The 10,696-nt window shown below is 42.5% G+C and overlaps 1 protein-coding gene across 2 annotated transcripts; it reads left to right on the plus strand.

Moving 5' to 3' along the window:
• The first annotated feature begins 1,792 nt into the window (after positions 1–1,792).
• On the plus strand, positions 1,793–10,480 carry LOC110510070 (pyruvate dehydrogenase E1 component subunit alpha, mitochondrial). 2 transcript variants are annotated; one of them, XM_090226599.1, is made up of 12 exons: positions 1,848–1,991; positions 3,832–3,852; positions 5,610–5,678; positions 5,765–5,938; positions 6,310–6,436; positions 6,596–6,687; positions 6,834–6,926; positions 7,040–7,195; positions 7,279–7,350; positions 7,473–7,540; positions 7,795–7,903; positions 9,190–10,480. In XM_090226599.1, the coding sequence occupies exons 1-12, from the start codon at positions 1,935–1,937 to the stop codon at positions 9,352–9,354; spliced, it is 1,203 nt and encodes a 400-aa protein (XP_090082725.1). In that variant the 5' UTR covers positions 1,848–1,934; the 3' UTR covers positions 9,355–10,480. The 2 variants fall into 2 exon arrangements, with proteins under 2 accessions (XP_090082726.1, XP_090082725.1); XM_090226600.1 differs by lacking the exon at positions 3,832–3,852 and having other exon boundaries at positions 1,793–1,991.
• Positions 10,481–10,696: the final 216 nt, after the last annotated feature.

A 10,696-nucleotide genomic window follows, 5' to 3' on the forward strand; every position in this document is an offset into this window, starting at 1 on the left:
GATGATAAAGATTTGTTTTAAGTCTGTGATGGTAGGAGTAACATTTTTGCAGAAAGTTTACCGGTGCCTTTTGGCTGATCCATATATGGTTTCAGAGTGGGTTAAAACGTTGGGTGCTGTGGTATCGGTTAAGGTAACCCTACGTGGCCTTGTGGTAATTGTTTGTGTTTCCCGCTGGTCAGAGGGAGCAGGGGTTCCGCGCCACACGAATGGGGACCAGAGATGGGACTTGTTTTGCGCTAAAGAAAAGAGCGCTGTTGAAAACAGTGATTACTGGGGTAACGGTAAATGTGAAAGTGGACCAACTGAAGGGGAAGATTCCCAGTGTTTGTGACGCTCATCGTTTGGTGCGACACAGACAGGGTGTAGTGACAGGTGAAACAGAAGTCATTGTTTGTTCTTTTGAGTTTTGATGTTGAGTCTTTGACCGACAAAGTGATGTTTGGATATTTCAGTTATCCACTACAAGCTTTTGTGACGAATCCATTATGTTGTTACAGGTGTCAAGCTTATAGGCATGTCCCAGCAGTGTGTAGGAGGGAGGTTACCAGGTGTGCAGAAGGGCATGAGACAAAGGAATGTGTAGTATTGAAGGGAAAAAAGCAGTGTGTTAATTGTACAGGTGCCCATGGGGCTGGGGATCAGAAATGTCTGGTGCGAGAGACAGGTTGAGGTTAGAGTAGTGCAGAGGGTGTCTGTCAGATGTTGAGGCAGTGAAGAAAGTAGAGGAAGATGGGTCAAGGGGGAGGGATCCTGGGAGGATTAGTGTGAGAATTGGCTTTGGCTTTTTAGCATTCATAGCTATGGTTATCAACTGTACCACAGGGATGGAACATAAGTCGCAGAAAATAGAGGTTGTGGTGGCAGCTGCATAAAAATATGTTGGTGTACGAGATTTGACGTCAGAGTTACAGGGTGTGTTGATGTCCTGTCTTTCCAGGCTGTTGGCCTGAGGTAGGATTAAATATGTTTAAATAGTCAACTAGCGTGGTGTGTTTTTAAATGAGTGGAGGGTTATGGTAGGATATTTAAAAACGATATCTTCCCTAAAAGTATAAGGTAGGACTGTCCAACTCTCTTCCTGGAGAGCTAGGTTCAGTCCAACCCCAACTTAGCATATCTGATTCAGCTAGTTAAGGTCTTGAGCAGCTAATTAGTATAATCAGGTGTGTTAAATTAGGGTTGGACTGAAACCCCCACAGAACTGTAGATCTTCAGGACGAGGGTTGGGTTGCTTTTTTACATTTAACAAAAAAAAAACCCCCGTCTAGTTTCATTTAACTAGGCAAGTCAGATAAGAACAAATTCTTATTTACAATGACGGCCTACCAAATGGCTCCTCTTTGAGGACAGGGATAACAAATTCAAAAATACATGTAGGACAAAACACACCACTACATAAAGAGACCTAAGACAACATAGCATGGTAGAAACATTGGGCAAGAAGGTAGCGACAATACCTCACGCGAAGCAGCCACAACTGTCAGTAAGTGTCCATGATTGAGTCTTTGAGGAGATGGAGATAAAATGGTCCAATTTGAGTGTTCCAGTCGCTATCTGCAGCGAACTGAAAAGAGGAGCGACCCAGGGATGTGTGTGCTTTGGGGAACATAATGTTAAAGGTCGCTCCTCTTTTCAGTTGGTTGCGGTAATGCAACATGTATTGGATGCAATCCGCCGTTAAACAAACGAATAAGTACCTGGTAATTCATTGTGCAATCAAATATTTCAAGAGGAACTCGCTCGTACAGAAAGAAGCCTGTGCTTCTGCAAAATCTCGAAGCTCGTGCATGTATTTATTTTTAGGCGTAGCGCATGTCGTCATCTGCAGTCGACTTGGATTTTGTCGGTGACGTCATTTTGGTAGCGTTTGTTTTGACAGGCAGGAAGGACGGAGGGGAAAACCTTCTGCAGATCGCTGGCGGCCAAATAGTATGCAAAAGATGTTGACAATAATCTCCAACGTGCTGAGGGGTAGCGCAAGAAGAAATGTAAGTACTGTTTATGTATAGTATTTTACTATAGGTTACACATGACCGCTTGTCCTTTTCTTAAAAAACGAGACGAGCTGCGGTCCTGACCTTGCCGTCCCGATAGGCCCCGATTCGTACCCGTACCGCAGTAACTTGCTAGCCGCCCTTGGCTTTAGCTAAATATGACTTGGCAAGTTTTAGGTAAATCTGCGAACTAGCTATAATCCAAAGAATCATATGCCTACTTAGTTAGCTGCCAACTTGTCAAAATAGTTATCATCGTGGTGCGTTCAAGATTGCCTGGATTGGGAAACCCGATGTTCAATTCCATAGAATTCTACGTCGGACAGAAATCAGAGTTTGAATCAGGAAAGTGATCGATCACGACCTCAACAAGCCAGCATGTTGAATACAAATTTATTTCAACGTACTTTACCGGTTGTCTGTGCGGTTGGTCATTTTTGCTGTTGTAATGTGAGACAATATGTCCACAGGAAGTATAATTACATCTACTTTTCAATGCGCTGGTAGTTCATTCCGTTTTCTATTACCCAAAGCATGTGCACAACCATGTAAACACGTGCATGTGTCTTGTGCATCTATTTTTATATTGTTCGCATGTTTCAGGTGATAGAAATGCAATGCCAGCGCTTTGAAAAGTAATTCAACTGTAATGAAACAGGCAGGGAGCAGTGCTCGAACCCTCGACCTTCTAGCCCGACGTCCGGCAGGGTCGATTTCCGCGCTTATAAACCCAGGGTCGTTACAATACTTTTCTCATTCAAACTCTCTGCCACCATGTCAGCTTTTAATCAAGATATCCAGTGGTAAGTAGCAACCGTCTCAATTATGAGAAAAAGCTTTGACGAAGGCTCATAGGTGAATAATGGTAAGTAGAAGTACCGTTAATGAAAAACCTTTTATTAATATATTTGGTAGACATTTCTTTATTTTGACCTCTCCACAGTTCATTGGAAGTGTAAACTCTAACAGTCTATTACCTAGAAAAGTATATTGGCGGCGTAAAGAATTGTGCTTATTGTGAAGCAAATTTTCTGTAGTTCTACCAATTCATTTTGATTGTTAGTTCTCAGAGATGGTATTTAAAAATAAATATAGTTCAATATATTTTCTGCGTGCTTTTGAAAATGATCACTTAGAACCACCTAACAATTTTCTATAAAGGAAAAACCCCTGTATTTAGCTCCAATTACTAATTTTCTTCATATTAAATTGATATATTTAGGCTATGAAGCCATTTATCTACTTCCCCAGAGTCAGATGAACAGCTAGCATGCTAACTGTTGCTGTAGACTTCCACTAATTGCGCTAATGCTAGACAGCATTGGCTTGCGAAATACCTTTAACTAGATGCAGCGGTCTAAGGCACTGCATCTCAGTGCAAGAGGTGTCACCACAGTCCCTGGGTCAATTCCAGGCTGTATCACATCCGGCTGTGTTTGGGAGTCCCATAGGGCGGCACACAATTGGCCTGGGGTAGACCGTCTTTGTAAATAAGAATTTGTTCTTAACTGACTTGCCTAGTTAAATAAACTTCCTTCATACTGGACTCGTAGACATAATAATGCATTCCACAATGGTATTCTGTTGCAGCTAGCGATATTTTTTTTTAATTAGAGGAGGGGGGAATTAATATTTGCAATGATTGGCTGGTCACCATGAATAACACAACTCAAATATTTGTGGCACAGAATTGTCTGAATTTACCCTTTCATGTCTGACCATAAAATCTTTCCTGTGATTCTCTAATGTATCTATCTCTTTATATCTTGATGTCTCCTGTTGTACTCCCTCACTGCTTCCCTTCTCTGGTTCTCTCCCATTGGCTGCCTGATAGGGAGCCCAGGTTGTGTCAGAGGTAAGATGTGGTTTTACTGTAGTGTAGTCGGTGACACAATCCCTGTGGCACACCCGATTCTGCCTATTTTGTGCTCCATCTTTATTCCTAATGATTTCTTTCCCTTTCACATGTTAACATTATATTCTATACTTTCACTCATTCATTTAGTTATTTATTTGGGGTCCAATTACGGAATAATTTAACATTGCATTTACCCACCCCCATTAGAATAATTTTCATTTGGAAATGTTCTCGGTCAGCAATTATGCTATGCATCATAGACCACACTTTAACAGAAGCAGAAATGGTATCTGACCGACTAACGCTAGAACTACCATCACCAGAAATACCTCTTAAAGTGGACCAACCAACCCGGGAATGAAACGTTTCAGAACCTGACATCAGTACTAACAGGGGTGCTTCTGACTCATCCATATTTGAGCTTCAGCTGGCAGAGAGGAGCCAGAATACTGACATAGCGTTGCTTCAACACCCTGAGATTGCCCTTAGCTTGACTGAAGACACTCCTTTACCAGAGCTACAGCTTGCTGGGAGTAGCGGCAGCCCCTCTGTATCTTACACTCCTCCCCTCACAACCATTCATGCTTTTACAGTACTTTGCCTGATGCTGTGATCTGCCTGTTTTCTCTCACCAACACCATGCCCTAACCAGACGCGCACGTGCGTCTGCCATCATGCACAAATTGTTTTTGTCCCCCCACACCAAACGTGATCACGACGTGGAGGTTCAAGTATCAAAACAAACTCTGAACCAATTATATTCATTTGGGGACAGGTTGAAAAGCCTTGCTGTTGCTAGCTAATTTGTCCTGGGATATAAACATTGAGCTGTTATTTTACCTGAACTGCACAAGGTCCTCTACTCCGACAATTAATCCACACACAAAACGGTCAACCGAATCGTTTCCTCCTTCCAGGCTTTTTCTTCTTTGGACTTTATATGGTGATTAACAACTAACTTTCATAATAAGATGCATTACCACAACTGACTTAAGTTCATCTGTCAATCACCCTTGTGGGTATATGTTCCTAAAAACCAATGAGAAGATGGCACGTGGGTCTAGGCTTCTAAAACCCAATGAGAAGTTGGGAGAGGCAGGACTTGCAGTGCGTTCTGCGACAAATAGAATCAACTTCTATTTTAGCGCGCGTGAGCAGTGTGGGTGCAATGATTGAATAACATGTATGTGTAAATTTATTTTGCAACGCTCGTGCACGCAACCCGACCGGTGTGGTCAGCATGTAAGGCTATCCCATGGTGTGTGATCACTCATATTCCTTTGTGCTTGAATTGACTGGCTGTGTGAACCTGCCCACCCTGAAATTTGGTCTACAACACAATAATATATTTCTTCTTCATTAACCATTCACATTTGAACACACATTTGATTTTCAGAGTGACGGAAATATTCTGGATATGTCTTTTTCAGCCAATGAGGCATTCTTGTTAGTTGATTGGTTCAGTGTTTTTCAAGACAGTCTGACTTTTCACCGGTGCTTGTCAGTGACAATGGAGTGTTTCTTCAGTCTCATTGTTGTGGTGTGTGGATCAACCTCTGGAAGTATAGCTATGTTCCATACCATAGTTTTTCTCTCTACTTCTCACTTTATGGGTCTGTCCTACTGCAGATGCTTTTGTGCTACCTCTCCCGGCTTGCCCAACCGCAGGTCTTGCGAAGTAGATTTGTGTTGTGAAAAGACGTGATGATGTCTGGTTAAATGAATCTCTCAAGTGTCCTCTTTTTTTATTTTAGGGTGCCAGTCTGGTGGTGGCATCACGCTCGTATGCTGATTTCACTCCTGAGGCCACCTTTGACATAAAGGTAAAACAAAAAATATACACAATGTGTAGCTGATTTTGATCCTCACAGTCTGCCGTGTTGAGTTCTCATTGTGTGTTCTCCTGCAGAAAGTTGACCTTCATCGTCTGGAGGAGGGCCCACCCCTGACATCCACTCTGACCCGGGAGGAGGGGCTGAAGTATTATCGTACCATGCAGACCATAAGACGCATGGAGCTGAAGGCTGACCAGCTCTATAAGCAGAAGATCATCAGAGGCTTTTGTCACCTGTATGATGGCCAGGTCAGAAGACACAATCTCACTCACCTATTGTATAAGCAAACATACAGTTTCACATTAACACACACTATTGCAGGCTGGTGGGAGGAGCTATAGGAGGACAGGCTCATTGTAATGGCTGGAATGGAACAAATGGAACTGTATCATACACACAAAACATGGAAAACACATTTTTGATTCTGTTCCATTTATTCCATTCCAGCCATTATAATGAACCTGTCCTCCTATAGCTCATCCCACCAGCCTCCACTGGCACACACTGCATTCAAATAGCAGCTAGCATTTCGCTGCACCTGCAATAACATTGCTAAATATTTGTGACCAATAAAATTAGATTTTAATATGAATGCTCAGAGATTGTTATTCTTTGATAGGAAGCCTGTGCGGTTGGCATTGAGGGGGGTATCACCCTGTCAGATCACCTGATCACTGCATACCGTGCCCATGGCTACACCCTCACCAGGGGTGGGACTGTCAGGGAGATCATGGCAGAGCTCACTGGTGAGTGGACTTGACTCAGTCCAATAGAGAACCCTAATAAGATCTAATCACTGTACTTTGAACCTCTGATTTTATCTCCCTAAACATTAAAACTAACCTCTTTCGCTCTTTTTGTTTTCTTCCCTAATTTTTGTATTTTCTTCCTTTGCTGTCTCTTAGGTCGTAGAGGAGGCATTGCTAAGGGCAAGGGAGGCTCTATGCACATGTATACTAAAAACTTCTATGGAGGCAATGGCATTGTGGGAGCTCAGGTAATTCACGAAGGCCTAGCCTTATTCCTCTAACTTAGATTTGAAAGAATCCCATTTTGATTTCTTTTTTTTTTAACCTCATTTGCATCTGGTTTATATCCGATTCAAAGATTCACAAATATAACACCTGCCTAATTTCCGCTCAGGTACCGCTGGGAGCCGGTGTAGCCCTGGCCTGCAAGTACCTGGGCAATGATCAGCTGTGTGTCAGTCTCTATGGTGATGGCGCAGCCAATCAGGTTTGACATAAGGCATGCTTCTTGAACCCTGCATGCATTAAACATATGAAGGACACTCAACTTCAAGTTTTTATTTGACCCCAGCTGTTGACAGAATTTTTATTCATCCACAGGGTCAGATCTTTGAGACATATAACATGTCATCTCTGTGGAAGTTGCCCATCATTTTCATCTGTGAGAACAACCAATATGCCATGGGCACATCAGTAGAGCGCTCTGCTGCGAGCACCGAATACTACAAGAGAGGAGACTACATTCCTGGCATTAGGGTAGACCGCTAACTAATATATTCAAACTCCTGTACCTCTTACAAAATATATTCTGTAGTCTCACACAATGCATCTGTATCCAGGTGGATGGGATGGATGTCCTGTGTGTTAGAGAGGCCACCAAGTTTGCAGCTGCTCACTGCCGATCTGGAAAGGTGAGCATCAACCTTAGTGGGTAGGATGGTTGATTTGTTTCTGTGTGTACTGTGTACAGGTTTGTGTGTTTTTAGTTGAAGTAGCACAACTTAAACTTTCTCTGTGCACCACCTGTGTTAAGGGCCCTATCCTCATGGAGCTACAGACCTACCGTTACCATGGACACAGCATGAGCGATCCTGGGGTCAGGTAAAAGTCTACATCTATATTGTTATTATTGGATTACTATTGTTGTTATTGACATGATTATTGTTACATACCTATGTTTTTTTTTACTCCATCAATGCCAACGCACCAGGGATTCAGCTAAGCTTTCAGTGCTCTAATATATTGCTGTCCCTGCACTCTGCTATGTCCCCCAGTAGCCTCCTCCCTGCCCTCCTACCCCCCCTGTAGTGACACTGCATAGCCCTGATCCCTACCCGCTCTTCCCCCTTCCTCAGCTACCGCACACGTGAGGAGATCCAGGAGGTCCGTAGTAAGAGCGATCCCATCTCCATGCTGAAGGACCGCATGCTCAGCAACAACATGGCCAGCATAGAGGAGCTCAAGGTGATTCTCAAACATTCACTAATATACTGCACATTCAACACAGTATGAATAGGCAGCATATACAGGTATCTGCCATAATAAAGGAAATGCCAACAGTGTCTTCACAGGGTGTTGGTAGGGCTGGGCGACATATCAAATTAATTTGTTTGTTTTGGCACAATATTCCAAATACCCGTATCACAAGAATCTAGTTTTTTTAATGAGAGCTTATGTCCGTCCGCTTGTTCTCTATTGGTCTCTTTCGTTCCTTCTGATGTGACTGTACACCTTCCCATTTACACACAGCCACTCCCCTACCTGGCACTTACTGTTAAACTGGAACCTTGTCATTTCAAGTTAACATACTTTACTATACCGTGTGAACACACTGCAAGGTAGCCATTCCACTCAAGGCTAGGTCCATTAACAACTAAACTTCCCGTGCAGGCGCACTTTTGACAGAGTGATAGCCCCGTAATAATACAAATATATACTTAAAACATGAACTTCACACTCACGACAACAAAGAAGAAACATCACTTCTTCAATAAGCGGTTTCAACTCGCTATTTGCATTTGATGTTTGTATCTTTCTAAGAATACCCTTTTTATGTTTCAACTCAAATTGTGCAAAGAGCAGACCCTACTAAAACGGGAGTATCAATGAACATTGATTCTGGAAAATATATACGCAGTGACATTGCGCGCGACATTGCGGTACCATGTACTGCTAGCAGCATTTGACCCACAGACTGTTAGACTAGACAGCTAGTATGTGTTTTATAAATGTGCAATAGCCATAAAAAAAGTTATTATATAAGGAATTAGCAACTTATTCTGAGAAATAAGGTAGGCCACTTGATTTCAACATCTGAACAAAGTGGACAGGCTAGCATGCTGTTCAAACAGTTGGAGACAGAAGGGTGTCTTCATAACAATTCAACTGTTTTACCTTGTTAGCTAGCAAATAGATCCAAGTTTACTTTAACTGTAAAGATTAGCTGGCTACTCACTAGCAAGTGTGCTTGTGCTTGAGAGATTGTTTGAGATCTGTGTTAATTTTCTATAATGCCTGCTACAAGAAGTTGACTGACACACACCATTTAAACCCCCTATGCTCCCTTGAGGCCCCTCTTTCAAAGTAAAAAAAAAAAGTTCCTTTATTTTGACAGTTACCTACACAAAGTCAAATAGCTGAATTTGTTTGAAAAACGCATGATTATTGACACATTGAAAATAGTTACAGCTGACTGAAGCATGTCTTTGAGGATGTAAAGACCAAACTTCCATTGTCCTGTATGTGTGCAGGAGATTGACATTGCGGTGAGGAAGGAGATTGAAGATGCTGCACAGTTCGCCACCACAGACCCCGAGCCCCCTCTGGATGACCTGTGTAGCCACATCTTTGCCAACGATCAGCCCTTTGAAGTGCGTGGTGCCACCCCATGGACCAAGCTGACGTCGACCAGCTAAAGTAGCGTTTCCCGTTCTGCCCTCGGGACCCCAAGGCGTGCACATTTGTTTTTTCCCTCGCTCTACACAGCTGATTTAAAATAATCAAAGCTTGATGATTAGTTAATTATTTGAATGGGTTGTGTAGTGCTAGGGCAATAACCAAAATGTGCACCCTTTGGGTCCCCAGGCCTGAGTTTGGGGAAACGCTGAGCTAAAAGCTCTTGTGCCCCACCCCTTTGTCTCCCAGGCCTGAGCTTGGGGAAACGCTGAGCTAAAGGCTCTTGTGCCCCACCCCTTTGTCTCCCAGGCCCTTCCCCTATCCTCCATCAACGCACATTTCTCTTTGCACACATCACCTTCTCCATCTCAGCCAATGGCCTTCATGGACTCTAATCTCTTGCCCCAAACAGAGAAGTTAAGAACCTTTCATTGTCCCTCTCCAAATGTTCTGAGACTGGTCACATGGACCAATTGTCCTTATCAACATTACAGGCGTAGTTACTCCTATTCAATGATTGTGGTTGGTTTTCTCTCCAAATATAAGATTAAAAGGTATTTTAAATCAAGTGATTTACATGGGGATTATTTTTTTGTCATGCCAAATCAAATCTGTGCCTGTGTTTCGACGATGAGCGTCTCTAGGCTGCGGGTCACTCATAGCAGAACACAAACACTGCAGAGCCACGTGGATGAAGTCTGGATATTGTGGTGTGATGCTTCAGAGATATTATTAAATCATGTTGACCTCATGCCTTCACAATCTTGTCAGTCATACCCCAACTTTGTAGACAATGATTGTCCTTCTAAATCATTATTTGCCCTGCTCTCTTGTTCCCTGAATTGTTTTTCTTTTTTTTTCTCTATCAGCCTCATGTATTTATTGCTGAATGTGTTTTGTAACTGACATCCCAGTGCGGTTTGTTCAAACTACAACTACTTTAAGCAGGAATAGAAAATGCTGATTTTTTGGGGGGGTCGTCAACTGTTACAGTGGATAATGGTCAGAGAACAGTGGGGCACTACACACAGATCTGTCCTAGTTTTCCCCAGAGATGCTAATGTGTCAGGAAGTGTATGTATGCCTTGATTGTCTTTGTACAGTCTATCAAACAAATAAACTTAGAAAGAAAGCTTTGTATACAAATGTGTCTGAAGTGTGAATGTGTGATCCTTGTTCTAAACAAAAGGCATGGATGGGGGGCTTAATGTTAAACAATTACATGGCTATTCAACTTATATGACCCTATTGTGATGTAAGTTCTAGGTTACATTTTCCATGTCACATCGAGGCTTATTGCATATTTGATCAACTTTAACCTAGTAATTGCTTATCATCACCTGTTTTGATGCCAAATCATGT

This window comes from Oncorhynchus mykiss, chromosome 29 (assembly GCF_057628025.1).
Source record: "Oncorhynchus mykiss isolate SJ-2025 chromosome 29, ASM5762802v1, whole genome shotgun sequence".
Taxonomy (NCBI): domain Eukaryota; kingdom Metazoa; phylum Chordata; class Actinopteri; order Salmoniformes; family Salmonidae; genus Oncorhynchus; species Oncorhynchus mykiss.